Source organism: Cyphomyrmex costatus, unplaced genomic scaffold, assembly GCF_001594065.2.
Source record: "Cyphomyrmex costatus isolate MS0001 unplaced genomic scaffold, Ccosl1.0 scaffold70, whole genome shotgun sequence".
In the NCBI taxonomy this organism is placed as follows: Eukaryota; Metazoa; Arthropoda; class Insecta; order Hymenoptera; family Formicidae; genus Cyphomyrmex; species Cyphomyrmex costatus.
The window spans coordinates 543,461-561,852 of NW_017280267.1; the positions used below are offsets into that span (position 1 = coordinate 543,461).

Here is an 18,392-nt window from a genome sequence, read left to right on the forward strand (position 1 = left end):
AGCATCGTAAATGTCGTGAGACTTTAAATTGACACATTGGATTGGCTGTTGCAACAAATTTGTGACTTGCGACGCCTACGATACGACCAATGTAGAATGGGCGACCACGATCGCAGTATTTAGGCCTGTTCTTTTTCTCTGCACTGCCTGAACTGGTGCAGACAGTGTAGGCAAAAAGAACAAGCCTTTATAGGGTTTTATCACCACAGTTGACGAATTCACCAGATACTGCAGATCTAGTGGCTTAGTATATACCAATCAGATTAGGTTATCGGGTCAATTAAAAAAAAGATAGATTGGTTTTTAGATCAATGAGGTTAGAAGAGCAAAGATTTGTCTTAGGATTTGCACAGTTAATTCTTGATGTTTTTTGGAGATAGTGTTTTAAATAACTTCAGATAGATAAAGATCTTGTCCAAGTACTATAAATTTTAAGATTTGTTGAAGAAGGAGATTCATATTTTTATATCTAGAATACAATCTGGTATGGAAATATTTTCCTCCTAAAATCAAGTGACATCCACGAGGAGAAGAGCACACGTGGAGTGTATTTTATAAGATTCTTATTTTTCTCTCTTCTCAGTGACAAATATATAAAATGGAATATATTCAACAAGCCTCTGAGGATACAAAGAAAGGAATGATGTATGTATATGTATAAAATGTATTCTTTAAGATATTAATTTTTTTGGTAATTATACAGAATACCACCACCTCCGATTTTATACATATATATATATATATGTATGTATAAAATCGGATATATATATATATATATGTGTATGTATACAAATTTATAAGATAAAATTAATCTTCCAAACGAATTTTTTTCTTTGTAGTCTCTGTTGCGAATGTGGGGTTCTCATTGAGCCGAATCCTGCCAATATGTGTGTAGCATGTCTACGTACTCATGTTGATATTACAGAGGGCATCCCTAAGCAAGCAACTATACAATTTTGCAAGAGTTGTGAGAGGTATGATATTTAAAAAGATTTGAAGTGTGAATGTTATATATTAATTTAATTAAACTAATATGATATATTCATATAACAGGTATCTTCAGCCACCTTCCGAATGGATTCATGCCGCCTTAGAATCCAGGGAACTTTTGTCACTGTGCTTGAAAAAATTAAAGGGATTGAACCGTGTGAAACTGATAGACGCTGGTTTTATATGGACAGAGCCACATTCTAAAAGATTGAAAGTAAGTTTTATTTAGATAATACAAGCAAAGTTACTGGAGTTACTTATGTTACTTGTTTTATTTTTTTTATTTACTTTTTTCTTTATAAAAATTATTGTTATAAAAATGTAATTTTTGTAAATTTACTATGTATATACAACGAATTACTTTTTCTAAGAAAAAACATTTTCTATATATATTTATAATTTTTTTAAATAAAACCTGTTCAAAAATTCTCAATAAATTATTATATATTACATATTAAATGTGCTTAATATTTGTTTAAATTTACAGCCTTTAACTTTATTAATCTATATACAGCCTAATTACTTTTTCATTTTAATTTCTTCATAGCTAAAAACACATTACTTAATTAATGAAAATAATTGAAAAAAAAATAAACTAGAAAATATCTACCTTAATTAACTAATTTTAAGTGTTAAATATTATTTCCATTTTATATGACATATTTCTTATAGGTAAAACTAACTGTTCATGCAGAAGTAATTGGAGGAACAGTCCTGGAGCAAGTATTTGTAGTCGAATATATCGTGAATCATCAAATGTGCGAAGATTGTCATCGTACGGAAGCTAAAGATTACTGGCGTGCATGTGTAAGTTTTCATGGTTGTACAGAGAATCTAAAAGAAATTGAAATATATCAAACAATTATAAGGCTTCCTTATACATATCGTATTGTGTTACAGGTGCAAGTCCGACAGAGAGCAACAAATAAGAAAACTTTTTATTACTTAGAGCAATTGATATTGAAACATAAAGCACATGAGCACACATTAGGCATAAAACCTATTCATGGTAAACGTTATATATTCTATGAAAACTTTTTGATACTATACTATTGATACAAGGTTTTCCAATTGAGTTGGAGTTTCCAAATGTGTGTGATTTTGAAATTCAATTATATGCCAAATAATATCTTATGTTAAAACATCAATCATACACACACACACATAAAAAAAATTTTAAGTTGAGCTATAATTGGTTGAAGAAATATAGGTGGTCAAAGTTCATTAAAGTGTCAGTACATACACTTTCAGTTTTAAACTTAATGGCTCGTTATTTAATATGTCGCGAATTAAAAAAGGTTGAAAAATACTGATATATTGTAATAAAATAGATGACAAACAGATACATAAAGTTCTAACATTTACAGAGGGTCTGGATTTTTTCTATGCAAACGAGGCCGCAGCTAGAAAAATGGTTGATTTTTTAATGACGGTTATGCCATGCCAGTATCAACATTCAAAGAGATTAATTTCACACGATTGCCATAGTAATTTATATAATTACAAGTTTACATTCTGGTAAATATACGTAACATACATTTGCGATGTATTTCGATTTATAATGCTTTTATCGCATCGTTTACAGCGTTGAAATCATTCCGCTTTCCAAAGATAGCGTAGTCTGCCTACCACGGAAGTTGGCTCAACAGTTAGGAGGTATTAATCCTATTTGTTTGGTATATCGAATCACAAATGCCGTACATCTTATAGACTTTTTATCGGGACAGAGTAAGTAATGATATAATAATAATCATAATGCTAATTTAATTAATGCTATAAGTAGTATGTTTCATTTAGTTGCTGAAGTTAGTTCGACTGTCTACTGGAGAAATAACTTCAATAGTATATGCGATCCAAAACAATTAACAGAATACATCGTGATGGATATTGAACCAATAAGATACAAAGATAGAAAAATTTTTCCAGGACAAGGAACTATTTCTAATAAAGTAAGTTTTCTTGCTGTATAAAATACTTCGACAATATGACAAGTTTAACATGTAATTCATTCAAGATAAATCTTTAATAATTAATTTTTAAGCACATCATAGCGGACGCATGGCTAGTGAAAGCATCTGAATTAGGAATAAATGATAATCCAACTCACACATATACACATTTAGGCCATATACTTAAACCAGGTGATTCAGTACTCGGGTAAGTTTATGTAATTTACAATAAATTTATTGTACGTAATGTAGGAGATATACTAAATAATATAAACATCTGAAAACACAAGTGATCACCTGTACTACTTGTTTTATTAATAAGAGATTGATCTATTATTTGTTTTTAATACAGATCTTATCTTTGTAGGAATAAAGTCATACATGTTGAATAGTGTAGCAACTGCTCCAGTGCAATATTATATTTTTCTTTTAGCAGAACATCTAATTGCTTAAATTAAAACCATTTATAGTATCGAAATGTACATTTTACATCGTTAGGCTAAATATTTTATAATAACATATATAATTCATTTTGAATTAATTTATTACAGTTATGCTCTGAAAAACAGTAATATTAACGATACCAATTTCGATAAACTAAGTGAAGATACAATACCAGATATCATACTGGTAAAGAAGTTTTACGGCCATAACAAAGCAGCTCGTCGTAAGGCACGAGTATGGAAGTTGAAACATATTACTGAAGAAGTAGCCAGTATGAGTACAGAAAATAAGTATGTTGAAAAGTTATATAAAAGCCTATAAATTTGTGTACTGTAAATTGTTTTACAATATCACTTGTATTTTTCAGTGAATATAATGAATTCCTTGATGAGCTAGAAGAAGATCCGGAAATGAGACAGAACATCAACATATTTAGAGACGCTCAGAAACATATTCCTGTTGACACTAACGAAATAGACCCGAGCATTCCACAGATTACACTCGAGGAAATGATGGACGATCTTGTGATTGAAGATTAAAATACATAAAATTGTGAATAAAAAAAAAAGAGTATATAGGGCCAATTCCTCCAATGTTAATTAGTTAATTGGCTGTAGAACTGATCAATCGCATTTGCTGTTTAGTAAAATTGACCAATTACGGTTGACAGTTAATCATCGATTAAGGTTAATCGAGCTTAGTGAAACCGGTCCATAATTCAAAAAAATAATTTTTTAAATATACCTGAGAAATGTACTCACAATCTTCTATATACATGCATATTATAGCACGTGTAAATTGATATAATTATGAATACATACAGAAAGATTGTTACGAAGTTTCAATAGTATATTTTTATGTATCTAAAATAATAATTCAATTTATTGTCTTGACGATATATTTTATACATCAATAAAGATGTTACAAAATGAAATTAAGTTGATATGACTTTTGCAATTCGATTACATTACATTAATTATTCATCAATTAATCATTAATATCATTATTTGTTTGTGTTTAGATGATTATATATTACTAATATTAATTAGATGATCATAATATTATTAGATCAATTAATGATACAGTATGCAACATTAAAAACTGAATTTCTGTTACATAATTTTTACCAGGCTATATTTAAGGCAAAATATTCTTACTATAAATATTAAAACAATCTGATCACACTATAATGATAATGTTTTTCTTATTTGTTTGTGTTGACCACAATGTAGTATATTGTAGTTAATTATACCCCTATCACACTCTTACATACTAAACCACAAAGCTATTTGAGAAAAAGTGGGGGAATTATCTTAAAGATATAATAACACTGACACTATATAACATGTACAATAACTCTGGTGATATAGTGGTACTACAGTGATCGAGTAATCGCATCAACATGCAGTTCTGGAGACTACTGTTTTTTGCACTTTTCTTAAAAGTTGCAAACAGCGACGTGACAAGCAGGACAAGTATGATAAAAATTATTAGATAAAATTCAATTAAAGAAATAGTACATTTTTTTGTATATTTAATAAATTTATAAATTCTTAAAAGATTATACATAATCTTTTAAATATACAATTTGACGTTTTTATATATATTGTACAATATAATATGTATAATACAATATACACATATATAAACAAAAGATTATTAAATTATATCATAAAATAATGTTGTAAAATTCACGCTGTCCATATTATTTTATATAGTTACTATGTTTATCTTGATAGTAAAACATATCTTACTATATATTCACATTACTAAAGGCCATGGCATATAAAAAAACGTAAGCAGTAAGCTAATCGGCCTATCACAGTAAAGGCTGTAAGGCCATAGCGTAAGCAGTAACAAATCTAACAATGTTGATTTTAACCGGTCTTGCTGTTTAAATTTTTTTATGTACTATGACCCTATAAGGAAATCAGCACATACTTTCCCGTATAATAACAGTAATCGTAAGCCACATCGTTAAGAATTAATAGCCAATAAGTTACGAAAAATGTATAAAGGATCATTTATTATACTGGTCGTAATCTGTAAGAATTAACCAATCAGCCGAATGAGAAAGGAATAATTGACTATAATGATTAGTCAATTATATTTTAAAAGGACTTAAGGGAAGTCGAGTGATATATTGTTTATTTTGGGGAAACTTAAAAAAACAAAGAGAAATCGTGATATCAAAGACAATACATATGCTTATTTTACATCGAAAAATTAAGTAAAACTTGAGAATTAAATAACAAGGATTGCATTGTTACTTAAATATGTGTAACTTGAAGATTTTTGAGCGATTGATAAGCGATGAAGAGTCCGATATAAATAAATATTGTAATCAAGTTTGATTTAAAAAACTCTGGCTTTGAATAAATAAAAATGTTTATATCGAACTATACATGTTAAATAATAATATTGTTGCTTAATTCCCCGAATGTTTTGGTGTTTTATAGTTAACAAGTTTTTGTCAACAAATATGATAGCGCATTATCGTCTTTGATCACAATTTCTTTCATGATCCCGAGGTTTCTTCAAGATAAGCAGTAATCACTTTGCTTAAATATGATATATAATTTGTACATATCGGAATTTTTTTTCACGTTAAAAACCTTGAAAACAACCAAAATATCTTTTCTTGCTATCATAGGAGATTATTTATAAAATTAGTTATTTTAAAACAATTATTTAAGACAGAATTGCAGACAATAATAATACACATATACGTATATTAATTAATATATTTTATACACCGCGTATGTATTCTACTTTGTTGCAAAAATTGAAAGATATTAATTCTATCTGTTTTTGCAGATGACATAATATCACACTTTACGCAAGAAATTAATAATTGGTTAACAATAGAAGAGAATTCCGAAGAATTTCAACAGTTAATTCAAAATCTATCTCTTCCAACTGATTTACAGCGTAAAGATTGGCGTAGTTTTGATGGTGAAACTAGTGAAAATATTTGCATAATATGTAAATCTGTCCTGAATATTTTTATAGAATATCGTAAGCAGGGCATGTCAGCAGAAGACATAAAAAATAAAGTGATTAAAATTTGTACTATGCTAAAATTGCAATCTCCACAAGTCTGCGATGGTGTGGTAACTATTAATTTGGTAAGTAAAAATTGAATTATATTATACGAATAAAATTTAATTAAATGAATTAAATAAAAACTTGAAAATTTTGATTATATATATTTTCATTATTATAATAACAATATGTAAGAATTTCTTCATAATAGTATAATATATTTCTAGTATAATCATTATAAGAGAGTTTTAATACATCCGAATTGGTTTCAGTCGCGTTTAATCGGAAATAAACAATAAAAATTCTATTAATTTGTACTATAGTTTTATCAGTGTTTTTAATGATGTCGAAATGAATTTTAAAATGTTTAATTGGAAAATAAACATTTTAAAATCCGTTTCAACATCACTATCGGAGTGAATAAGATTTGATTTAAACTTTCCTATTATATCCTTTAAGTTTTAATATGTCTGTATCGGTTCCAATCGCGTTTAATCGGAAATAAACAGTAAAAATTCTAATTGTTTCTACAGGTTTTATTAGCGTTCTTCAAGATGTGGAATCGGATATTATAATGTTCAATTGGAAATTCACACTATGAAATCAATATATTTCTAATGATTTCTATCAGGATGAATAAGATTTGATTTAAACATTCCTATTCCATCCTGTAAGTTTTAATACGTCTGTATCGGTTTCAATAGCGTTTAATCGGAAAGAAACAATAAAAATTCTATTAGTTTGTACTAGTTTTATCAGCGTTTTTAATGACGTTGAAATGAATTTTAAAGTGTTTAATTGGAAAATAAACATTTTAAAATTCGTTTCAACATCATTAAAAACGCTGATAAAACTAGTACAAACTAATAGAATTTTTATTGTTTATTTCCGATTAAACGCTATTGAAACCGATACAGACGTATTAAAACTTGTAGGATGGAATAGGAATATTTAAATCAAATCTAGCTTATTCATCCTGATAGAAATCATTAGAAATATATTGATTTCATAGAGTGAATTTCCAATTGAACATTATAAAATCCCATTCAACATGGTTCAAAAACGCTAATAAAACCAGTAGAAACAAATAGAATTTGTATTGTTTATTTCCGATTAAAAGCGATTGGAACCGATACAGACGTATTAAAACTTGTAGGATGGAATAGGAATATTTAAATCAAATCTAGCTTATTCATCCTGATAGAAATCATTAGAAATATATTGATTTCATAGAGTGAATTTCCAATTGAACATTATAAAATCCCATTCAACATGGTTCAAAAACGCTAATAAAACCAGTAGAAACAAATAGAATTTGTATTGTTTATTTCCGATTAAAAGCGATTGGAACCGATACAGACGTATTAAAACTTAAAGGACGGAATTGGAATATTTAAGTCAAATCTTATTCAGAACTGTAGGAACTTATTCGAATATTCCGATTCAATAAAGTAAATCTATTTGGGACGAATTATGTTTTAATGGAAAATGCAGGTTCAAAAACGCTATTCAGTCTTGTTAGACCTAATAGGACTGAATTTCTAATGGTTTCAATCAGACATTTTCAGCAGAGATCAATTATTTTTAATATATACTCAATACTATACCTGATAAAAAAAAGTTTAAAGAGAATGATAGAATTTCTATCAATTTGTATCTGCTTCTATAAGTTTATATCAATCTCTATTATCGAACATCAGATTGATCGGATATGAATTTTATCGTTTTTTATGAGTTTTATATAAAATTTCTATAAGATTCGATTTAAATTAATGAATTCACGAATCAGATTCCATGATCAAAACGATAAGATTTTTCTAGCGTTTCCTATTAATTTTTTTTATACCATATGGGGCTGAACGTTTTATTTGCAGCCAATAATTTTGCATATCATAGATTCAAAGCCCAATTTAACGGCAGATACAATTTGTGGAGTTTTACTGGATTCACCGTCTTGTCCACTTAATAATAGCGAGTTTAATAATTGGACGGTCATTATTGATAATGGTCCCCCAATATTAATTAAACCGGAAGAAAGCAATGAAACCATAGATATAGTGCAAATAACAGATATTCATTACGATCCTAACTATGAACCTTATGGTAATTCATATTGTGATGAACCAACTTGTTGCCGAAGAGGACAAAACAAGACAAATACAAGCGGCAAGGTGGCAGGCTATTGGGGAGATTATAATTATTGCGACAGTCCATGGCATACCGTTGTTGATGCTCTAGATCACATTATAGCTGAACATAAAGTACGCGCGAAAACCTACATATATTACTATATATTATTATTTATAATTTAAAACCGTAAGTAATTTTAAAGAACGTAAATTAATTAATTTGTAGAATATTTCCTATGTTTATTTCACTGGTGACATAATAGACCACGGTGTTTGGGAGACTACTATCAAGGGAAATGTAGAAAGTCTGAACAAAAGCTATTTCAAAATTTACGAAACCTTCAGAAATATTCCTGTGTATCCAATTCTGGGTAATCATGAGCCGCATCCTGTAAATCAGTGAGCTATCAAAAAAACTTTTAATATAAATATAAATTATACGCAATTATATAGTATGCACATATTCATTTCCATATTCGATACTAACATAATGTTGAAGTTGAACAATTCTTTTAGATTTGCACCTATGACTGTTACTAATGATGAGATAAGCACGCAATGGTTGTATAAAATGCTGGCTGATTTATGGATTGGTTTCGGGTGGCTACCGGAATCTACACGTTCTACCATTTTACAGGGCGGATTTTATACCACTTCGCCGAAAAAAGGATTTAGAATTATAGCCTTGAACAATAATGTGTGTTATAGCTACAATTGGTGAGTATATTATAAATCAGTTTTAATTAATACAAGTAGTTTATTTACAGATTGCAATCTGATTTATCTCAGTGATATGTCTGCTTAATGTTATCAAACTAAGATATTAGCCAAGAAATATTCTAAGTTATCTTGTGCACAACAATGTATTGTCACGTTGATAGAAAAGTATTTATTAACCGATATCTCTTAGATTGATAACATTTATTAAAGCAAAGATATATTACTGATAATAAGATAAGTCTGTATTACAGATCAATATTATGAATTACGATATTGGAATTTACAAATAAAAATTATTTGTATCACAATAGAAATAAAAAAACTTAACATTTTTGAGGTAACAAAAAGAAATCAATAAAAAAAGATTAATGTATTGTTGCTAACTCTATTTTTACATTGTCATATATTTATTTTAAATGCAAGAAGCGTATAAATTAAATGTTTTGCTTTACGCGATTTTGAACAGAATAATTTCTTCTACTAAGGTGGCTATTGTATCAACCGCGAGATCCTGATGGTCAGTTGCAATGGTTGGCGAATACGCTCTTGCAAGCTGAAAAGGATGGAGAGTATGTGCACATATTAGCGCACATTCCTCCTGGTAATGCAGATTGTCAAAACACGTGGAAAAGAGAATACATTAAAATTGTCAATAGATTTGCCCACATAATTAGAGCGCAATTCAACGGCCATACGCATAAAGATGAACTAAAGGTGATTTACAACAGTAATGATAACAGCAATATTAACAGCATTGCTTGGAATGGTGGTAGCATAACTACTTACGAGAATTTAAATTCCAATTACAAGCTCTACACTATTGACAGCAAAAATTATGTAAATATTATATCGTTCTAATAAAATACACCTTTCGAGATAAAATGTACACTTACACGACTGGCTAAATTCTATTACAGGCAGTAAAAGATTTCGATAATTGGATATACAATTTGACTTTAGCCAACATTAATACTGACAAACGGCCAATATGGTATAAGTCGTACTCGTTTAAAGAAGAATATGGCCTTTCCGACTTGACATATGATTCGTTACAAGCTTGGCTGTTTAAACTAGTAAATGACGAGGACCTGTTGAAACGTTACCACAGGTAATATATAGAGAATTGTGAATTATTATCTGTCCAGTATTTTATTTCATCCAACAATAATTGATTCAGGAACTATTTTAAACAAGCTGATGCATCACTGATGGGAGAATGCGATGCAAAATGCATGAAAACTTTTATATGCTATATAATTGTGAGCCTAGGAGATCACGAAATTAAATGTGATAATAATTAGTAGTCTTGAATTTACAGTTGACCAAATTTAACCTAATATGTCATTAATGTAAAGTACAAAGTGGAAAACATTGTAATTTATAGAAAATACTTTATAAAAAAGTTACAATCCATTATATTATTATATTTATTACTATATTTTTACAATACCTTTTCATAATGTGTTTACAAAGACATAATATTTTTTCATTATCTGTCAATTTAGTCTGCTAATTGTAATTATTGTTGTTGTTTACACAAACTTTTTATGTCTATTAATTTTAAAATTGGTTTTCTTAAAATTTCATTATTTGGTATACTGTCAAGCAAACAAATCTGAAAAGCGGATAAAAAAGAAATGATTTTTTAAATAGTGTACAATTGTAAAAACTGCGTCAAATTGATTTTATCTTACGCTTAAATCATAGAATAAAATATAGAATATAGTTATGCATTACTTTTTACAGCCTTACCTGTTTCCTAACATAAATTACAAGCGTTTCAACGTATTCCGGATTGTTGCATTCCAACTGAAAGAATCGTCTCCATAATGCTCCTGCTAATACTTTGTCATCAGATTGTATGCCCTCATCATAACCTATTATAGCAGCATTGAACTGATGTGATATTTCTTGCATATTTTCATTTTTGAGTTTGGTTTTAATTTCCTACAATAACATAATATTTAAGTATATACATACATATATAGATGTTCCGAAATTTACAAATCAAAATACCACAGCAGGAAAGTTTTTGAAAAAAAAAGTTATACGTACATTTTTATTTTGAACAGTAGTGTTTAATATATGAAGGTTTAAATGTAGCCAATTCAACAGATTACATTTAGGCAGTCATCTGTCTACGAATCATGTGTGCAATAGTATCAGTAAGCGCATACCTCAGTGTTTAAACGTAGTTCAACACTGTAATTAGCCATATTTAAACTCTTTATCCTTTGTATTTAAATTCTATAAAACCTTGATTTAAAATAAAAGTTTACAAATAATTTTTTGAAAATTTTCTTATACTGTGGAATGTTGGCTCGCAAATTTTTGAGTATTCTGTATATGTATACATGACAATATATTAAAAGTACAATTTCAATGTTACCTACACCGAGATTTGCTATCCTGGCCTGTGTGTCCTGCCACATTGCTGCTACCATACTATTCCTGACAATTTTTCCATATTTTTCGCCTGCCATATAGCGAACCATCATCATCCATACATGAAGCTCTGTCACCAGAAACCAACTGAAGAACGTATCTGGCATGTTAAAATCTACAAAGAACACATTTAATTTATAATTTACATAAGAGTTAGAATTACAATAGTTATAATAGAAAACTTACGTTTAAAGAAAAAAGGATAATCCACTTGACAAATTACATCTTCGTATACAGTATAACCCATTTCCATATATCTCTATAATAATATTCAATTAACATTACCAATAATAATGGATATAAAAGCACAGAGTGCTTTTACAGATTGTAAAAGTATATAAGCTTTACAGATGCTTTTGTTTCATCACTTAAAGTTGAATGACAATGAAAAACTTTTAATTACATATTTCTGGATGTCTAGAATACGAGCTTTTTTGAGCATTCTCTCTATAAATCCTATTTTTGGACGTAAAGGTTCCACTGTGGATGTACGGTGCTCATATACTGTGTGGACATCTCTAGGCATTGGTGGCTGTGTCTTAGAAATTGTCGATAACAAATGTCTGATGGTACCCAGATCCTTATTAATCTGTGATATCTTTGGATTCAGTAATAACATGCTCTAAAACAAGTGCTTGTTAATGTAATCACGCGTATATGTAGCTCCAAGAGAATGATACTAGTTCATGTTTATTTCTACCATCAGGTTTAATCTCAGTCTTATATTTAAAAATTAACGAATATACATTGCAATGATGACAGTTCAGTATTAACTCGACGTTTTAATAATAACATTACAATCCATTAAAATTGCATTGAACGTTTCAATTTAAACCATCCTGAATAAGTAAAACTTAGAAGAATAGACATGTAGGTATATGTCATCGAGTCAATACTTTTATAATAGTTATAAACACTATTAACAGAAACTGTCAGTTTAATACATTTCTTCTTCTCCTTTTAAGATTTAAGAATTAGAAAAAGATAATGAATAAGTTAAATCGAGATTAAAATTAATCTACATCGAATAAACAAAAATAGACACATTGGGAGGCATTTGGAGATTAAATCGGCAGTCAGATTGACAAAAGAATAGCAATCGTGTAACTTTCTTCCTGGGGTAAAAATTTGGAAAGCAACAAATTTTTTATGTATAAAGACGTACATACGTACATAAATAAAAGTTTTTACTTTTCATGTTTTCGCTGTAAACTTTAAAGAAGAGTTACATCATCGCTACCTTGGTGAGTACCTTCGACGAGGGAAATAAACAAGCGTATCGTACGACGGACATGTCGTCAAAAATAAATCTTCTCTGGCGTGTTCGCCGGCACGTGGAAGCACAAACATAAATTGCTGCCTGACGTGATTGATGTAAAATCTCATCAAATGATTGGGTGCAATCGGTACGATAACCGTTCAGACGCTCAGTTTCAGATACTTCTGTTATGTGGCGTGCCGTGCCGCGTGCTGCTCTGTGCTATGATTATAATATGGTGGGAGTAAATCAGTCACGTGGTGAGGAGTTTAAAGTGCAACGCGCGCATATACGTATTTAACTAATTCTAATTTCCATTCTTATGTATAGAATATTTATAAATATAGTATTTTTTTAAGTAATAGTACAATTATTATTACTTAAATACTATTATGTTGTGTTTCTCACATGTGTATATACGGTCCTATAAGATTTAATATTTAAATATTGTTAAATATTATTCTTAGAGATAAATACACAAAAATCATTAAATAACAAATGCAACATATTTTTCCGTCCCACTTGGCAGACTGCGGACTATCAGATATAATAATTATTTAATATTCGGTATGGTTAAAAAATTTGATGCACTACACATAATGGATGCATTCCGTTTTCGCGCTTACACGTTGTGAGAATCAATTAATCCTTGTTCTCTATCAAATATTAAACAAGGATAAATAATGCTGAAAAACGTTGTAAGCATCCATCCAAAATGGAACGCACTCACTGTACACCATCTTAAATAATAACAACCGCTCACTCAACTGTTGAGTCCGCTGAACACGTCTAATTGTGAACAAGTTACGAATGAATACTATTTTTAATAAAAATTGAGTGGGTTTAATCAACCTGTATTGACGTACGATTTATGTCATTAATTAACGTTTAAGGACACTTTCCATAAAGCCCATGGCACATACAAAAACGTAAAGCCATAAAACGTAATCAGTAAGCGAATTGGCCAATCACAGTAGAGACCGTAAGGCCGGTAGCGAATCTAATGTTACGATTTCCTTACTGATTACGTCTTACGGCCTTACGTTTTTCTATGTGCCATGGGCTTAATAGTAACCATAAAACGTAACGTAAGAATAATCAGTCAATCACAATTGAAAATTTTTTTCGAGAACTCTTAATTTTAATTGATTGATTCTTACGGTAAATCTTATAATATGGTTACTGTTACGGAAAGTGTGTGTAGCAAACTAAATATGATAGTACATAATGTTTAGAAATCATCCTGTAATTTAATAACAACTATTTGATTATTTTGAAATTTATTGAATGTATAGATGTTCTTTTGACTATATAGATCTTTTGACTAGAGAGCTAACTACTGACATACATCTTTGTCTACAATGAGAGCTTAAGTTTTGAACTTAAAAATCTCATCGTAGACATTACTTGATATAATATCAAAGCATTATAAATGAAAAACTGAAGTAGTAAAACGTAAATAATAGGCGCATCGGCCAATTACAGTAAAGACCGTAACCTCGGATCTACAATACGTGTTTCAAGTCTTAAATCGTAAGAAATTAACTAATTACAGTCGAATTCGAGGAGAATAATAGATTTATGATTCGTCCATTTCTTATGGCTTAAGGCTTAAAATTCTATTGTAAATTCGGGATAAGGCCATACATGATGTAAGCAATAGCCATAATCAAACACGTTGATTTCCTTACTGCTTACGTTTTATCGCTTAAATTTTCTCGCGTGCCGTAGTCCTCTCATATGTGGCCGATTCGACAACTGAAAATATTTCAAATTTTCGCGCTACGCGTGATTCGGAGCCTGCATCTGAGTGAACTGCGCACGCGCAGGACAGGTTGCACTTGCTCCCTTTTCAGCGCTCGCATTCCCGAGAAGAAACGTAAAAAGCCAGAAGCGGCCAACACTCGTTCTTGCCGCGCGTAAACGCATGTATTTACCGCGAACGATAACGATTTGTCCGCCGGCGGTGAATTATCGCGAAACACAGGCAAATCTGCCGAATGCGCGACAAATGACGCGGTCCTGCCGCGCAGACTGCAGAGCGCAGGTGGTCCGCGATTGGTCCGCGGTGGAACATTGGCGCGCCGCGTTCCGTCCGAACTGGCCGCTCTCTCGCCTACTCTCAGTCTCACACGCAGCGGTTACAGTAGATGCGCGGCAAACGGCGCTGAGCGAGCAGCAGCTTCTTTTCTCGCGATTGTTCCGGCGAAACTGGGCGAAACTGTGTCTCCCAGTGCGACGCTGTTACGAATGACGTGCAGCGAAGACGCGGCCGTGGATCCCTGACGAGCCGTCGTCGTTCGGTGCTTCTGTCTCGCCCTCGGTGTTTCACTGTGTGCTCCAGCAGAGAGAGAGAGAGAGAAAGAGAGGGGAGGGAGAAGAAGCGCGATCGGGTGCGACCTTGCCCTCGACCAGCTGTCGGAGCGGAGAGCCCGCAGCATCATTATACGAACGTAAGTCTCGAAGATAGATCCTTATATTTAGGTGAGAGGAGAAAGACGGAGACGGGATGGCGACGCGAGGGAGCATCCAAAAAAGGGTCGGAGGCTGAAGGGAAGGAGAAGGTTTTCCCACGGTGGAGGACGCACCGCGCCGCTTCTCTTTTTCCTCCCATCCCTCCCTCCCTTCCTTCCTTCCCTTCTCGCGGTGAACCTAAACTCCAAATTTTCACCATCCGTTCGCGTATACTCGTGTAACACAGAGCGTGAAAACTTTGAAAGTACGTATGTTCTAATTAGACATCCCGCGGAGAGGACGTCTCTTGCATATCCTAAGGACATTTCCATCAGGGTGTTCCCGTGTGACGTCCCTTGGATTAAGTATGGACTCGTCGACGACGAGTTGATTTACGATCGTTGGTGTCGCGTTGCGCGGTTCTCATCCGGAGAGATTCTGGAGACGCGTGTTCGCGAGATGCAGTCGCTCGCGCATTCCTGTTCCGTCTTTCCTTCTCTCTCGCTCTCTTCCCTCGCGATCTCGGAAAGCTCCCCGGATGGCTTCCATGAAATAGAAAGTGGAGAGAAAATTGACGAGTTACGAAACTAATCGCGCACTCGTAAAACCGAAGTCACGGGAGGGAATCTCCGCGAAAAGCGCGGTAGTCGATCAATGGGATCTGACTCCCCGAGCTCAGGTGGAACACAGAAATCATAATGATATATTGTAAATTAAGACATCGTCCTGTGACACAAATAAGGTCATATTTGCTATTTGGAAGTTCACCTGACAAATACACGGACTTTATGATACAAAAAAATGTGAAGGAGCATTGCTTTTATTAATACTGCGGATACTTTCTCATTCTCCTGCTGGATAGTTTTTACAGAAATATCAATTAAAGTTACACACATATTGATTTATTTGTCTGGCTGTGTGTTTTTTTTTTTTTTTTTTTTTTTAACAAAACCAACACGCCTTATGGAATATCTCGAGCATATTAAAATTCACGAATTCAATGAGAAAGTGGACGAAAACACTATCGAATAATTCCAACGTTTTGAAAATCACTTTTCTTATCGAGATGAGACTCGTATAATTTTTTCAATCGCGTTGGAAGCGTCCAAACGTTCTCGCTTCCTTTCGAAATAATTCGCTCGATCCCGCGAGGTGATTCCTCGATCCCGAGAAACGGAATCTCACAGCTCGTTGCCGTGAAGGTCGCGCGAATCGGCGCGACACGAATAAGCGCACTACTCCATGGAGTCTCCCCTTCGGAATTGATACTTCCGCGCAATCACGACTCCTCGAGCGAGTGCTGCTCGTTCGTACGCAATTAATATGCCTCGCACCACTTGTTGCTAGTTTTACTACCTGATGTGTGAACAGCGGTTACGAGTGCGAGTAAGTCTCGACCTCGAGGTGCAGGCGACGTCGCGACGTCGAGGGACGGCGATGCTCCAAGACGCGGGTCACTATTATTGCGGTTCGCGCGCGCGTTGCCCATCGTCATAAACTTTATCCGAGACTCGAGAGTTTGTTTTTTTTTCTCGTGAAAGAAATAAAGTATCGAGTATTGCGCAGCACACTACGGCGCGGCGTGGCGCGGCGCGAGAACCGATTGAACAGATACGGCTTGCGTTGTGGTGAAATAATTGTCTCGCTCTACGTGATGAGCGAATCGATTTTGGCGAACGTGCAGCAGCGATACGAAGGGAAAAACAACAACGGTACGGTGAGACCCGATTTGTCACTTCGTGTCGATCTTTATGATAAATATTCATTTAATAAGATGCGCAATGCGTTCGGTACCTCAGGTGGAGCACACACGGAGTCATGATGATACCACATAGAACGTCATCGTGATTTTATTTGACAATTTATACGTGTACTTATATCTACGTGACAAATAAGGCCACGATGACGTTTTAATGATATCATTATGATTTCTATGTTTTAAACTTTCAATGCTATATATATATTTTTTTTTAATAACAATAAACAAACAGGCTAATGAGAGTCAAAAACTGCGGTAGTTAGTGCGAGTTTAAAATCCTTTATTACAATATAATTATAAATTTAATCAAACGTTTCGGCTACTATTTGAGCCATTTTCAATGATATAAATAATACCCCTTCAAATTCCATGTTTTATTTATATCATTGAAAATGGCTCAAATAGTAGCTGAAACGTTTGATTAAATTTATAATTATATTGTAATAAAGAATTTTAAACTCGCACTAACTACCGCAGTTTTTGACTCTCATTAGCCTGTTTGTTTATTGTTATTGACATTCTCGAGAGTTCTATTTTTGATTTAAATTTAAAAATATATTTTTTTTTTTGGCTCTAAAACTCGATCGCAAACCGACCAAAATTATATGCCAATAAGAGCCATAACAATGATTAATGCCGAAATGTTAACAAATTATTGACAATATTACAAAGATGATGCAAACAATTCTATGTATTCTGGGATTTTCTCTGAGGGAGAATTAAAAAATTGCTAGATCTAGGCGAATGTATATCCATAGCATATTCAATGTATTTCTAAGCTGACTGAACCTCGACAAGTAATGCTCGAGATTAGTCTTATTGATTGTCGTTAAATTGCAACGGAGAGGCATTACGGTTGACACTTCCTTCTGTACGAACTGCGTGCGATAAATTACCGAATACTCGAGAGCGAGTGCTTGGGAAAAAATAGTAATAATACGTAAATGCGACGTGTATATCTAACATGTAGGTCGTAAAGTTTTTGTGATAAAATGCTTTGCAGAAACGTTCACAATTGATTCACTGCAATGAGATAATTGCTTAATTTTAACGTAAGTCGCCACAAGGCTGCGTCCCGTTTGGCGTTCACAGCGCTCTTCAAATCATCTCATTCGTGTTGTTTACCAAATTTTATTTGTCACAGTGCTTTTTTCGTCCTTGTTTATGCAAGTGTTAAACAAGAACAATTTGACGCGCTC

The 18,392-nt window shown here is 32.4% G+C and overlaps 4 protein-coding genes across 5 annotated transcripts in view; 3 read left to right on the forward strand and 1 right to left on the reverse strand.

Moving 5' to 3' along the window:
* The first annotated feature begins 337 nt into the window (after positions 1-337).
* Nmd3 (60S ribosomal export protein NMD3) lies at positions 338-4,090 on the forward strand. The gene is made up of 11 exons (XM_018548068.1): positions 338-645; positions 840-974; positions 1,054-1,204; positions 1,663-1,797; positions 1,891-1,999; positions 2,358-2,508; positions 2,576-2,718; positions 2,788-2,939; positions 3,032-3,147; positions 3,491-3,673; positions 3,751-4,090. The coding sequence occupies exons 1-11, from the start codon at positions 599-601 to the stop codon at positions 3,920-3,922; spliced, it is 1,494 nt and encodes a 497-aa protein (XP_018403570.1). The 5' UTR covers positions 338-598; the 3' UTR covers positions 3,923-4,090.
* Positions 4,091-4,770: 680 nt separating this feature from the next.
* On the forward strand, positions 4,771-10,597 carry LOC108780386 (sphingomyelin phosphodiesterase 1). The gene is made up of 8 exons (XM_018548067.1): positions 4,771-4,858; positions 6,201-6,511; positions 8,303-8,689; positions 8,784-8,956; positions 9,074-9,274; positions 9,763-10,114; positions 10,195-10,385; positions 10,455-10,597. Exons 1-8 carry the CDS (start codon positions 4,786-4,788, stop codon positions 10,576-10,578), a joined length of 1,812 nt encoding a protein of 603 aa, XP_018403569.1. The 5' UTR covers positions 4,771-4,785; the 3' UTR covers positions 10,579-10,597.
* A 199-nt stretch (positions 10,598-10,796) lies between these two features.
* On the reverse strand, positions 10,797-13,153 carry Uqcc1 (Ubiquinol-cytochrome c reductase complex assembly factor 1). The gene is made up of 6 exons (XM_018548069.1): positions 12,975-13,153; positions 12,126-12,344; positions 11,909-11,981; positions 11,671-11,837; positions 11,030-11,224; positions 10,797-10,892 (listed from the first exon to the last, which is right to left on the reverse strand). The coding sequence occupies exons 1-6, from the start codon at positions 13,014-13,016 to the stop codon at positions 10,797-10,799; spliced, it is 792 nt and encodes a 263-aa protein (XP_018403571.1). The 5' UTR covers positions 13,017-13,153.
* A 1,991-nt stretch (positions 13,154-15,144) lies between these two features.
* Tsp66E (Tetraspanin 66E) overlaps positions 15,145-18,392 on the forward strand; it is a 42,302-nt gene continuing 39,054 nt past the window's right edge. For both annotated transcript variants that reach the window (XM_018548113.1, XM_018548112.1), the window contains exon 1: positions 15,145-15,433. The gene's annotated coding sequence lies outside the window, so the exon portion shown is untranslated. The remainder of the gene's footprint in view (positions 15,434-18,392) is intronic.

Bases quoted from the DNA above. Each gene is read 5' to 3' on its own strand.
- Nmd3 (XM_018548068.1), top strand. From the start codon at position 599: ATGGAATATATTCAACAAGCCTCTGAGGATACAAAGAAAGGAATGAT. The intron at 646-839 runs GTATGTATATGT...TTTTCTTTGTAG, and splicing joins GATACAAAGAAAGGAATGAT to TCTCTGTTGCGAATGTGGGG. The intron at 975-1,053 runs GTATGATATTTA...TTCATATAACAG, and splicing joins TTTTGCAAGAGTTGTGAGAG to GTATCTTCAGCCACCTTCCG.
- LOC108780386 (XM_018548067.1), top strand. From the start codon at position 4,786: ATGCAGTTCTGGAGACTACTGTTTTTTGCACTTTTCTTAAAAGTTGCA. The intron at 8,957-9,073 runs GTGAGCTATCAA...CAATTCTTTTAG, and splicing joins GAGCCGCATCCTGTAAATCA to ATTTGCACCTATGACTGTTA. The intron at 10,386-10,454 runs GTAATATATAGA...TAATTGATTCAG, and splicing joins CTGTTGAAACGTTACCACAG to GAACTATTTTAAACAAGCTG.
- Uqcc1 (XM_018548069.1), bottom strand. From the start codon at position 13,016: ATGTCCGTCGTACGATACGCTTGTTTATTTCCCTCGTCGAAG. The intron at 12,345-12,974 runs GTACTCACCAAG...CACTTGTTTTAG, and splicing joins GTTTATTTCCCTCGTCGAAG to AGCATGTTATTACTGAATCC. The intron at 10,893-11,029 runs GTAAGGCTGTAA...TCCGCTTTTCAG, and splicing joins TAATTTATGTTAGGAAACAG to ATTTGTTTGCTTGACAGTAT.